Source organism: Oncorhynchus mykiss, chromosome 29 (genome assembly GCF_057628025.1).
Source record: "Oncorhynchus mykiss isolate SJ-2025 chromosome 29, ASM5762802v1, whole genome shotgun sequence".
Lineage (NCBI taxonomy): Eukaryota > Metazoa > Chordata > Actinopteri > Salmoniformes > Salmonidae > Oncorhynchus > Oncorhynchus mykiss.
The window spans coordinates 466,490-480,492 of NC_143050.1; the positions used below are offsets into that span (position 1 = coordinate 466,490).

At 39.2% G+C, this 14,003-nt stretch overlaps 1 protein-coding gene across 1 annotated transcript in view; it reads right to left on the bottom strand.

Moving 5' to 3' along the window:
* LOC110509478 (dihydrolipoyllysine-residue acetyltransferase component of pyruvate dehydrogenase complex) overlaps positions 1-13,038 on the bottom strand; it is a 33,713-nt gene extending 20,675 nt beyond the window's left edge. The window contains exons 1-2 of the mRNA XM_036968234.2: positions 12,289-13,038; positions 4,413-4,514 (exon numbers count right to left, since the gene is read on the bottom strand). Coding sequence (XP_036824129.1) covers positions 4,413-4,514; positions 12,289-12,537 — 351 coding nt within the window. The 5' untranslated portion in view covers positions 12,538-13,038. The remainder of the gene's footprint in view (positions 1-4,412; positions 4,515-12,288) is intronic.
* Positions 13,039-14,003: the final 965 nt, after the last annotated feature.

Below are 14,003 nucleotides of genomic sequence, written 5' to 3' on the forward strand. Positions count from 1 at the left end.
GAAGGAGAGTGTACAGTCTAACCAGACACCTAGGTGTTTGTAGTTGTCCACATGTTATGTCAGAACTGTCCAGAGTAGTGATGCTGGACAGGCGGGCAGGTGCCGGCAACAATCGGTTGAAGAGCATGTATTCAGTTTCACTAGCATTTAAAACCAGTTGGACGCCACGGATGGAGTGTTGTATGGCATTGAAGCTCATTTGGAGGTTTGTTATGTATACAGCATGGTATCGTCAGCGTAGAGGTGGATCAGAGAATCATCAGCAGCAAGAGCGACATCATTGATATATACAAAGAAAAGAGTCAGCCCGAGAATTGAACCCTGTGGCACCCCCATAGAGACTGCCAGAGGTCCGGAAAACAGGCTCTCCGATTTGACACACTGAACTCGATCTGAGAAGTAGTTGGTGAACCAGGCGAGGCAGTCATTTGAGAAGCCAAGGCTATTGAGTCTGCCGATAAGAATGCGGTGATTGACAAGAGTCGAATGCCTTGGCCAGGTCGATGAAGACGGCTGCACAGTACTGTCTTTTATCGATGGCGGTTATGATATCGCATAGGACCTTGAGCGTGGCTGAGGTGCACCCATGATCAGCTCGGAAACCAGATTGCATAGAGGAGAAGGTACGGTGGAATTCGAAATGGTCTGTGATCTGTTTATTAACTTGGCTTTCGAAGATTTTAGAAAGACCTATATCCATCCTGCCCTGCCTATCAGTTTGGGTCTGGAGTGTCTCCCCCTTTGAAGAGGGGGATGACCGCGGCAGCTTTCCAATCTTTGGGGATCTCAGACGATACGAAAGAGAGGTTGAACAGGCTAGTAATAGGGGTTGCAACAATTTCGGCAGATCATTTTAGAGAGAGAGGGTCCAGATTGTCTAGCCCAGCTGATTTGGAAGGAACCAGATATTACAGCTCTTTCAGAACATCAGCTATCTGGATTTGGGTGAGCAAGTTGCTTCAGGGGGTGCTGAGATGTTGGCCGGGGTAGTGGTAGCCAGGTGGAAAGCATGGCCAGCCATGGAAAAATGCTTATTGAAATGATCGATTATCGTAGATTTATCGGTGGTGACAGTGTTTCCTATCCTCAGTGCAGTGGGCAGCTGGGAGGAGGGGTTCTAATTCTCCATGTGTGTCCCAAAAAGTTTTGGAATTAGTGCTACAGAAAGCAAATTTCTGTTCGAAAAAGTTAGCCTTAGCTTTCCTAAATGACTGAGTATATTGGTTCCTGACCTCCCTGAAAAGTTGCATATCGCGGGGACTATTTGATGCTAATACAGAATGCCACAGGATGTTTTTGTGCTGGTCAAGGGCAGTCAAGTCTGGGGTGAACCAAGGGCTATATATGTTCTTAGTTTTACATGTTTTGAATGGGGCATGTTTACTTAAGATGGAGAGGAAAGCACTTTTGAAGAGCAATCAGGCGACCACTAAATTGTTATAGTTAGAGATGGGCATTTCAGGATTTTTGGTGGCCTTCCTAAGCCATGATTCAGACACGGCTAGGACATCCGGGTTGGCGGAGTGTGCTAAAGCAGTGAATAAAATAAACTTAGGGAGGAGGCTTCTAATGTTAACATGCATAAAACCAGTGCTTTTACGGTTACAGAAGTCAACAAATGAGAGCGCCTGGGGAATGGTAGTGATGCTGGGGGCTGCAGGGCCTGGATTCACTTCTACATCACCAGAGGAACCGAGGAGGAGTGGGATAAGACTACCGCTAAAGGCTAAAAGAACTGGCCGTCTAGTGCGTTCGGAACAGAGAGTAAAGGAGGCAGGTTTCTGGGCACGGCAAGGATAGATTCAAGGCATAATGTACAGACAAAGGTAGTGGTAGGATGTGAGTACAGTGGAGGTAAGTCTAGGCATCGAGTGACCAAGAGAGAGGTTTTGTCTCTAGAAGCACCATTTAAGCCAGGTGCGGTCACCGCATGTGTGGGGGGTGGAACACAAGGGCTAGCTGGGCTGGAGGCTCTACAGTGAAATAAGACATCAATTACTAACCAAAAACAGCAATAGACAAGGCATATTGACATTAGGGAGAGGCGTGTGTAGCCGAGTAATCATAGGGTCCAGTGAGTAGCTAGGCGAGCTGGAGGCACGGAGATTCAGACAGCTAGCAGGCCGGGGCTAGCAGCAGGTTAGCAGATGGGCCTCAGGGGGACGTCGCAATGGGAGAGCCTGTTGAATCCCCCTCCGACGGTTTCGTCGGCAGACCAGTCGTGATGGATTGGCGGGGCTCCCTGTCAGCAGCAAAGGGTCCAGACCCATTGGCAACAGAGGTAATTGAAGCCCATGGATTCTTGATAGATATATTTTGCTAGCCGGGAGATGGGCCTAGATTCGAGGCTAGCTCCAGGCTAACTGATGCTTGCTTCGGGACAGAGACGTTAGCCAGGAGTAGCCACTCGGATAGCAGCTAGCTAACTGCGATGATTCGGAGTAAAGGTTCAGAGCTTGTAGTAGGAATCCAGATATATGGTGGATAAAAGCAGTCCGATATGCTCTGGGTTTATATCGTGCTGTGCAGGCTCGCAGGAGTTGACCGGGCTGAAGCTGACAGATGTCCCAGTTAACGGTGATGGCTAACTGACTACTAGCTAGTAGCTGGCTAGCTTGAAGGGGGTTACGGATCTAAAGTATAAAGAATAGCAGATCCATACCGCATTGGGTGAGGCGGGTGGCAGGAGATTATTCCAATCTGTAGATGGAAAAATTTGATACAAATATATAGTAAATATATACGAAGAAAGAAACGATATATACAAGGGACGGGACAAGACCATCAAAACATCCCACTACTACGCCATCTTGGATATCTGGGAGTTGAACCACAGAGTAAAGGAAATGCAGCCAACAAGTGCTCAGCATATGTGGGAACTCCTTCAAGACTGTTGGAAAATCATTCCAGGTGAAGTTGGTTGAGAGAATGCCAAGAGTGTGTAAAGCTATCAAGGCAAAAGGTGGCTACTTTGAAGAACCTAAAATCTAAAATATATTTTGATTTGTTTAACTTCTTCGATATAGGGGGCGCTCTTTTAATTTTTGGATGAAAAACGTTCCCGTTTTAAACAAGATATTTTGTCACGAAAAGATGCTCGACTATGCATATAATTGACAGCTTTGGAAAGAAAACACTGATGTTTCCAAAACTGCAAAGATATTGTCTGTGAGTGCCACAGAACTGATGTTACATAAAAAAAAACAGATAAAAATACAATCAGGAAGTGCCGCATTTTTTGAAACCGCCTCATGGCAATGACTCCTTATATGGCTGTGGAGGAGCTAGGAGTCATCTTACCTTTTCCACGTTTTCCCCAAGGTGTCTGCAGCATTGTGACGTATTTGTAGGCATATCATTGGAAGATTGACCATAAGAGACTACATTTACCAGGTGGTCGCTTGGTGTCCTCCGTCGCAATTATTGCGTAATCTCCAGCTGCAGTATTTTTCCGTTTTCTTCTGATGAGAAGCCAGCTGCCACCACTGATAGATTCTAAACAAAGTTTGCCATGTTTCTGTCGATATTATGGAGCTAATTTGGAAAAAAGTTTGGCGTTGTAAGTGACTGCATTTTCAGATTTTTTTCTTAGCCAAACGTGATGAACAAAACGGAGCTATTTCTCTTACACAAATAATATTTTTGGAAAAAATTAACATTTGCTATCTAACTGAGAGTTTCGCCATTGAAAACATCCGAAGTTCTTCAAAGGTAAATGATTTTATTTGAATGCTTTTCTTGTTTTTGTGAAAATGTTGCCTGCTGAATGCTAGGCTTAATGCTATGCTAGGCTATCAATACTCTTACACAAATGCTTGTGTAGCTTTGGTTAAAGCATATTTTGAAAATCTGAGATGACAGTGTTGTTAACAAAAGGCTAAGCTTGTGAGCCAATATATTTATTTCATTTCATTTGCGATTTTCATGAAAAGGAAACGTTGCGTTATGGTAATGAGCTTGAGGCTATGATTACGCTCCCGGATACGGGATTGCTCGACGCTAGAGGTTAACACTTTGTTGGTTACTACATGATTCCATATGTGTTATTTCATAGTTTTGATGTCTTCACTATTATTCTTCAACGTAGAAAATAGTAAAAATAAAAACCCTTAATTGAGCAGGTGTCCAAACTTTTGACTGGTACTGTATATTAAAAATATACTCAAGACACATTATCTTCACACATATTTTAGATTGTTGAGAATGGTGTTTTCCTGCTAACTGTATTAAACGTGATTTCTGTCATTCTGACCACCGTGGGTGGACACCTAATGGGTTACACACGCAATGCATATGGGTCCGGTAAACATTTCAAATAGCCCGTAAATTAATATCTTCCTGGTCACGTTGTCTGGCGCCACATTTTCCTAACAGAAAATCTGGCTTGTGTGTGTGTGTGTGTGTGTACTCACCTCAGCGATAAGGTCTCCCTCATTGATCTTGTCTCCCTCCTTCTTCTCCCAGCGAGCGATGGTTCCAGTCTGCATGGTGGGGGACAGAGCAGGCAGCTCCACCTACCACACAGTCACACACAAATAATACAAACGTACATTCAGAGTCTGAATCTCTTTATTAAATATATAAATTGTTATCTGCCTATGGCAATTTGTATGTGCAAAAAAAGTGAGAAAACCTCCCATCTGAACAGTAATATATCTAGTAAACCTCCCATCTGTACAGTAATATATCTAGTAAACCTCCCATCTGAACAGTAATATATCTAGTAAACCTCCCATCTGTACAGTAATATATCTAGTAAACCTCCCATCTGTACAGTAATATATCTAGTAAACCTCCCATCTGTACAGTAATATATCTAGTAAACCTCCCATCTGTACAGTAATATATCTAGTAAACCTCCCATCTGAACAGTAATATATCTAGTAAACCTCCCATCTGAACAGTAATATATCTAGTAAACCTCCCATCTTTACAGTAATATATCTAGTAAACCTCCCATCTTTACAGTAATATATCTAGTAAACCTCCCATCTGAACAGTAATATATCTAGTAAACCACCCATCTTTACAGTAATATATCTGAACAGTAATATATCTAGTAAACCTCCCATCTTTACAGTAATATATCTAGTAAACCTCCCATCTGAACAGTAATATATCTAGTAAACCTCCCATCTGTACAGTAATATATCTAGTAAACCTCCCATCTGAACAGTAATATATCTAGTAAACCTCCCATCTTTACAGTAATATATCTAGTAAACCTCCCATCTGAACAGTAATTTATCTAGTAAACCTCCCATCTTTACAGTAATATATCTAGTAAACCTCCCATCTGTACAGTAATATATCTAGTAAACCTCCCATCTGAACAGTAATATATCTAGTAAACCTCCCATCTGAACAGTAATATATCTAGTAAACCACCCATCTTTACAGTAATATATCTGAACAGTAATATATCTAGTAAACCTCCCATCTTTACAGTAATATATCTAGTAAACCTCCCATCTGAACAGTAATATATCTAGTAAACCTCCCATCTGAACAGTAATATATCTAGTAAACCTCCCATCTGAACAGTAATATATCTAGTAAACCTCCCATCTGAACAGTAATATATCTAGTAAACCTCCCATCTGAACAGTAATATATCTAGTAAACCTCCCATCTGTACAGTAATATATCTAGTAAACCTCCCATCTGAACAGTAATATATCTAGTAAACCTCCCATCTGAACAGTAATATATCTAGTAAACCTCCCATCTGAACAGTAATATATCTAGTAAACCTCCCATCTGTACAGTAATATATCTAGTAAACCTCCCATCTGAACAGTAATATATCTAGTAAACCTCCCATCTGAACAGTAATATATCTGAACAGTAATATATCTAGTAAACCTCCCATCTGAACAGTAATATATCTAGTAAACCACCCATCTGAACAGTAATATATCTTTACAGTAATATATCTAGTAAACCTCCCATCTGAACAGTAATATATCTAGTAAACCACCCATCTGAACAGTAATATATCTTTACAGTAATATATCTAGTAAACCTCCCATCTGAACAGTAATATATCTAGTAAACCTCCCATCTGAACAGTAATATATCTAGTAAACCTCCCATCTGTACAGTAATATATCTAGTAAACCTCCCATCTGTACAGTAATATATCTAGTAAACCTCCCATCTGAACAGTAATATATCTAGTAAACCTCCCATCTTTACAGTAATATATCTAGGAAACCTCCCATCTGAACAGTAATATATCTGAACAGTAATATATCTAGTAAACCTCCCATCTTTACAGTAATATATCTAGTAAACCTCCCATCTTTACAGTAATATATCTAGTAAACCTCCCATCTGAACAGTAATATATCTAGTAAACCTCCCATCTGTACAGTAATATATCTAGTAAACCTCCCATCTGTACAGTAATATATCTAGTAAACCTCCCATCTGAACAGTAATATATCTAGTAAACCTCCCATCTGAACAGTAATATATCTAGTAAACCTCCCATCTGAACAGTAATATATCTAGTAAACCTCCCATCTTTACAGTAATATATCTAGTAAACCTCCCATCTGAACAGTAATATATCTAGTAAACCTCCCATCTGTACAGTAATATATCTAGTAAACCTCCCATCTGTACAGTAATATATCTAGTAAACCTCCCATCTGTACAGTAATATATCTAGTAAACCTCCCATCTGTACAGTAATATATCTAGTAAACCTCCCATCTGTACAGTAATATATCTATTAAACCTCCCATCTGTACAGTAATATATCTATTAAACCTCCCATCTTTACAGTAATATATCTAGTAAACCTCCCATCTTTACAGTAATATATCTAGTAAACCTCCCATCTTTACAGTAATATATCTAGTAAACCTCCCATCTGAACAGTAATATATCTAGTAAACCTCCCATCTGAACAGTAATATATCTAGTAAACCTCCCATCTGAACAGTAATATATCTAGTAAACCTCCCATCTTTACAGTAATATATCTAGTAAACCTCCCATCTTTACAGTAATATATCTAGTAAACCTCCCATCTGAACAGTAATATATCTAGTAAACCACCCATCTGAACAGTAATATATCTGAACAGTAATATATCTAGTAAACCTCCCATCTTTACAGTAATATATCTAGTAAACCTCCCATCTGAACAGTAATATATCTAGTAAACCTCCCATCTGAACAGTAATATATCTAGTAAACCTCCCATCTGAACAGTAATATATCTAGTAAACCTCCCATCTGAACAGTAATATATCTAGTAAACCTCCCATCTGAACAGTAATATATCTAGTAAACCTCCCATCTGAACAGTAATATATCTAGTAAACCTCCCATCTGTACAGTAATATATCTAGTAAACCTCCCATCTGTACAGTAATATATCTAGTAAACCTCCCATCTGTACAGTAATATATCTAGTAAACCTCCCATCTGAACAGTAATATATCTAGTAAACCTCCCATCTGAACAGTAATATATCTAGTAAACCTCCCATCTGTACAGTAATATATCTAGTAAACCTCCCATCTGAACAGTAATATATCTAGTAAACCTCCCATCTTTACAGTAATATATCTAGTAAACCTCCCATCTGAACAGTAATATATCTAGTAAACCACCCATCTGAACAGTAATATATCTAGTAAACCTCCCATCTTTACAGTAATATATCTAGTAAACCTCCCATCTGAACAGTAATATATCTAGTAAACCTCCCATCTTTACAGTAATATATCTAGTAAACCTCCCATCTGAACAGTAATATATCTAGTAAACCTCCCATCTGAACAGTAATATATCTAGTAAACCTCCCATCTGAACAGTAATATATCTAGTAAACCACCCATCTGAACAGTAATATATATAGTAAACCTCCCATCTGAACAGTAATATATCTAGTAAACCTCCCATCTGAACAGTAATATATCTAGTAAACCTCCCATCTGAACAGTAATATATCTAGTAAACCTCCCATCTGAACAGTAATATATCTAGTAAACCTCCCATCTGAACAGTAATATATCTAGTAAACCTCCCATCTGAACAGTAATATATCTAGTAAACCTCCCATCTGAACAGTAATATATCTAGTAAACCTCCCATCTGAACAGTAATATATCTAGTAAACCTCCCATCTGAACAGTAATATATCTGAACAGTAATATATCTAGTAAACCTCCCATCTGAACAGTAATATATCTAGTAAACCGCCCATCTGAACAGTAATATATCTGAACAGTAATATATCTAGTAAACCTCCCATCTGAACAGTAATATATCTAGTAAACCACCCATCTGAACAGTAATATATCTAGTAAACCTCCCATCTGTACAGTAATATATCTATTAAACCTCCCATCTGAACAGTAATATATCTAGTAAACCACCCATCTGAACAGTAATATATATAGTAAACCTCCCATCTGAACAGTAATATATCTAGTAAACCTCCCATCTGAACAGTAATATATCTAGTAAACCTCCCATCTTTACAGTAATATATCTAGTAAACCTCCCATCTGAACAGTAATATATCTAGTAAACCTCCCATCTGAACAGTAATATATCTAGTAAACCACCCATCTGAACAGTAATATATATAGTAAACCTCCCATCTGAACAGTAATATATCTAGTAAACCTCCCATCTGAACAGTAATATATCTAGTAAACCTCCCATCTGAACAGTAATATATCTAGTAAACCTCCCATCTGAACAGTAATATATCTAGTAAACCTCCCATCTGAACAGTAATATATCTAGTAAACCTCCCATCTGAACAGTAATATATCTAGTAAACCTCCCATCTGAACAGTAATATATCTAGTAAACCTCCCATCTGAACAGTAATATATCTAGTAAACCTCCCATCTGAACAGTAATATATCTAGTAAACCTCCCATCTGAACAGTAATATATCTAGTAAACCTCCCATCTTTACAGTAATATATCTAGTAAACCTCCCATCTGAACAGTAATATATCTAGTAAACCTCCCATCTGAACAGTAATATATCTAGTAAACCTCCCATCTGAACAGTAATATATCTAGTAAACCTCCCATCTGAACAGTAATATATCTAGTAAACCTCCCATCTGAACAGTAATATATCTAGTAAACCTCCCATCTGAACAGTAATATATCTAGTAAACCTCCCATCTTTACAGTAATATATCTAGTAAACCTCCCATCTGAACAGTAATATATCTAGTAAACCTCCCATCTGAACAGTAATATATCTAGTAAACCTCCCATCTGAACAGTAATATATCTAGTAAACCTCCCATCTGAACAGTAATATATCTAGTAAACCTCCCATCTGAACAGTAATATATCTAGTAAACCACCCATCTGAACAGTAATATATATAGTAAACCTCCCATCTGAACAGTAATATATCTAGTAAACCTCCCATCTGAACAGTAATATATCTAGTAAACCTCCCATCTGAACAGTAATATATCTAGTAAACCTCCCATCTGAACAGTAATATATCTAGTAAACCTCCCATCTGAACAGTAATATATCTAGTAAACCTCCCATCTGAACAGTAATATATCTAGTAAACCTCCCATCTGAACAGTAATATATCTAGTAAACCTCCCATCTGAACAGTAATATATCTGAACAGTAATATATCTAGTAAACCTCCCATCTGAACAGTAATATATCTAGTAAACCACCCATCTGAACAGTAATATATCTAGTAAACCTCCCATCTGTACAGTAATATATCTATTAAACCTCCCATCTGAACAGTAATATATCTAGTAAACCACCCATCTGAACAGTAATATATCTAGTAAACCTCCCATCTGAACAGTAATATATCTAGTAAACATCAATGACAGTCAGGAGTCTTGAATACCGCAACTAGTGTTTGCATGATATGCAATGCATTTTCAGACTGGTTGAACAATTACCATTTTCTCCAAAGTATTGTTTGTTTGTTATTATATGTGTGTTAATATTTCATGGCTGTATTTCATACATGGAAAGCATGGAATTTGGGCAATGCAGAAATAATGACACACTGAAGATTAACAACTTGTGCAATATACATGTAGCACCTTTAAAGTCAGTGCCGCCATTGTTGTCATTCCCTTGTTATTGATTGAATATACACTGTGTGTACAAAACATTAGGAACAGTACAGACTGACTGGTGAATCCAGGTGAATGTTATGATGCCTTATTGATATCACCTGTTAAATCCACTTCAATCAGTGTAGATGAAGGGGAGGAGACAGGTTAAAGAATGATTTTTAAGCCTTGAGACATGCATTGTGTGTGTGTGTGTGTGTGTGTGTGTGTGTGTGTGTGTGTGTGCCATTCAGATGGAGAATGGGCAAGACAAATAAAGTTAGTAGGTGCCAGGCGCATTGGTTTGACTCAAGAAGTGCAACGCTGCTGGGTTTTTCACGCTCAACAATTTCCTTTGTGTATCATGAATGGTCCACCACCCAAAGGACATCCAGCCAACTTGACACAAATGTGGGAAGCATCGGAGTCAACATGGGCCAGCATCCCTGTGGAACCCTTTCGACAACTTGTAGAGTCCATGCCACGACAAATTTAGGCTGTTCTGGGGTTAGAGGGGGTGGCACATTTTTTGATAACACTATACTAAATATAATCACGTCACCAAATAATTGATTAAAACAAGCTGTTTTGCAATGAAGGTCTTCAGTAGCCTCAACAGCATTATGTAGGTTAGCACCATGGTGTAGCCGGAGGACAGCTAGCTTCCGTCCTCCTCTGGGTACATCGACTACCATACAAAACCTAGGAGGCTCATGGTTCTCACCCCCTTCCATAGACTTACTAATTATGACAACTTCTGGAGGACATCCTCCAACCTATCAGAGCTCTTGCAGCATGAACTAACATGTTGTCCACCCAATCATAGGATCAGAGAATGCATCTAGTACTGAAAGCATAAGCTACAGCTAGCTAGCACTGCAGTGCATAAAAGTTGGTTAGTAGTTGACTCAGAGAGAGAAAGACAATAGTTGAACAAATTAATTTCTTCCAAAATGAAGGAGAAGCAAGAGAGAGCTAGAGAGATTAAAATGTGAAGTTTCACTTTCTTAGCTAGCAAATGCAGCTAGCTAGTTTAGTCTACTCAAACAGAGGGATGCTATGTTAGCTAACTGGCTATGACAGTGGGATGCTATGTTAGCTAACTGGCTATGACAGAAGGATGCTATGTTAGCTAACTGGCTATGACAGAGGGATGCTATGTTAGCTAACTGGCTATGACAGAGGGATGCTATGTTAGCTAGCTGGCTATAACAGAGGGATGCTATGTTAGCTAACTGGCTATGACTATCCAACACCATAGTGGAACTCTTCCAAGGCAAAATAACCTTATGCTTTGACTAATTTATAGCCACTGTAGCTTGCAAACAGAACGAAACGGGGATAAACATACCTGAATTTGTCCAATAGAAATTCTTGTTTGCAACTGTTGGACTAATGATTACACCCTAGATCAGCTAGATGCAGGCAAGAGTGTGAAAGGCGGTGTTGAATGTGTCACTGTCATGTGTTTGTCACCTCAAATGTTTATCTCGACCTGTGCGCACCTACGTTGTAAACTTTCATTCATAGGCTAGGTTGTAGCAATCTCATGATGGGCATAGGGACAATTTGAGTATCATGTAGTTGCCTAAACCTATCGATGTTACATTGAACTGGGTGAATGGAATATGAATGACAGTCATCCAATATGCTGTAATAGAAATAAGGCCATACTCATGAAAATAATAATAATTGTCCTCCCTCAATGGCACTGACCGTCACTGGTTGAAATACATATATGTAACATTGCATAAATATTGCCAGGAGTGTTGAATCAAAAAAACATGTTATTTGGGGTCTCCTTGGGCAGTCCACTACTTAATTTTCGTGCAATTAAAACTTTTAATAAACCAGGACCAAGTTAACGTTAACTGATACACAATTCAAAACAATGTCGATGGCTTGCATGCCAATAAAGCTGCATTTTTATCTTTCGGATCTATTTGGGTCGGATACAGAACAGAACCAACTTGGATGCAATTCTCTCTCACCTCAGACATGTTTTGGGATCTGGTCCACCTCGGATCGGATATTGATTTTTTTTTTTTAATTACAGGATCCTGTCGGGGTCAGGTAGGAATCTAACGCATCCAATGCTGTTAGGAACTGAATTTTAGGATCCGAGAAGACTTCTAGTCATAGCCCACACAAGCACAAAGTTAACTAGCTAGCTGGCAAGCTACATCACTAAAGTTACCTTCTGGTGCGGTGGTAGGCTGTAGAAGCGCTGGGTGCCGCTGGCGGGCAGCGGGGCTGTTCTGCTGGCGAACACCACGGTGTTCAAACTACCTCCATTGCAAACAGCCCTTGACCGGACAAAACCATGGTAAAGCCTCAGATGACAAGGTCCCGGAGAGGGGCGAGAGCTCAGGGCAGGCCCAGGTAGGGCACCACGGCACCGGGGAATCGCTGAAGAATTCCTCAGCCGCAGGACGAGACGAAGCATTTCGTCTTGGTTAGTTTAGTCGCTAAAGACCTTTTAAATTCCGCTGGATCTACTCCGGTACCGGAATAGCTGGTAGCAATAAAGTATCTTTCTGTCCCCCGAACCAGCCCAGGTAGCTCTGTGCTCACTTTCCAATGACCTCTCTCATCACAACACAACGCTTTACGGCTCTCCTTCCCTCGTCCTACGCCCGTCCTAAACTAGGTTGCCAGGTTGAATTGCAGATGAAACTCTCCGACGTCATTTCATGTGTACTCATTTTTTTTTTTGCCGTGTTATATTTACTTAATCAGTATGACATTAGGATGAATATAGCCACGTGTATTTACCCAATTATTTAGATAACACCATAAAGCCAGTCTCTACTAGTGTTTGTCTAGTTGTCACAGTGAGTAACAACTATAATTCTAAAAGAAAACTATCTCTATCTGGCAACGTTGAGGACTCGTTCTACTGTCGTAAAAAAATCACAAAGCGGCTGCTCTGGGAGCCCTGTAGTTTGGTAGTAGCGCCACCCGAGGGCGCTGACAGGCCGGTTTGGGCTGGATTGATGTATTCAATTGAGTACAACTAGATAAAACCAGGAAATTATTCTAATTGTTTTTACGCCATTCATTTTTTTGGTAGGGGATTTTAGAACTACTTCATATAATGTCTGTGTTTCGTGTAGGCTTACAATGGCGTAATGTTTTGATAACCACGCAATTCTCTCTCAGGTCACTTTTATCAATATATTCGCCTGTATTTAACCTCCAAAATGTAAACACATAATAATCTGCTAATGTAGTTATCATACAGAACTACACATCCTGTCGCAAGTTTTTACATAATCACTCAAGGTGCAGGGTGGGAGAAACCTCCACATCACTCCATACAAACTCTCACCGACAAGTAGCAAGTAACCTAGTAAGTATGTGAGCCTTTTACCGAGGTAAAAATTGGCTTTATATTGCAACGAACCTGGGTTTACAAGCGCTTTTGTGGTACAGTCGCTAGCGCGCTGGACTTCAGCCTAGAAGGTCGAGGGTTCAAAACCCGTTCCCTGCTGTTTCATTACAATATTCACACATTCAGACGTTCAACAGACATTCACCAAAAGCCATGTAAAAATCAAGAACTATTTCACTATTTGTCACAGAAACATCAAACTATGTGTGATTTATTCTATAAATGTCTAGCATTTGTTGTACAACCTTTGTTTTGAGGAAAAATTCCAGTTTGGATTTTATAGAAATATAACATGTATAAAATTCCATTTAAAGCTATATAAATCAATAACGTTTTCACTGATTATAACAGAATCATCAAATTAGGTAGGATTTATTTTATACCTGTCTAGTATACTTTTACATCCTTTGCTTTGAGTAGAAATTCCAGTTTTCATTTGATAGAAATACATAAAATCTCAAATATTGCATTTAAATGTGAAGAAATCAAATTCAGTGATTGTCTCAGAAAAGAGTGAA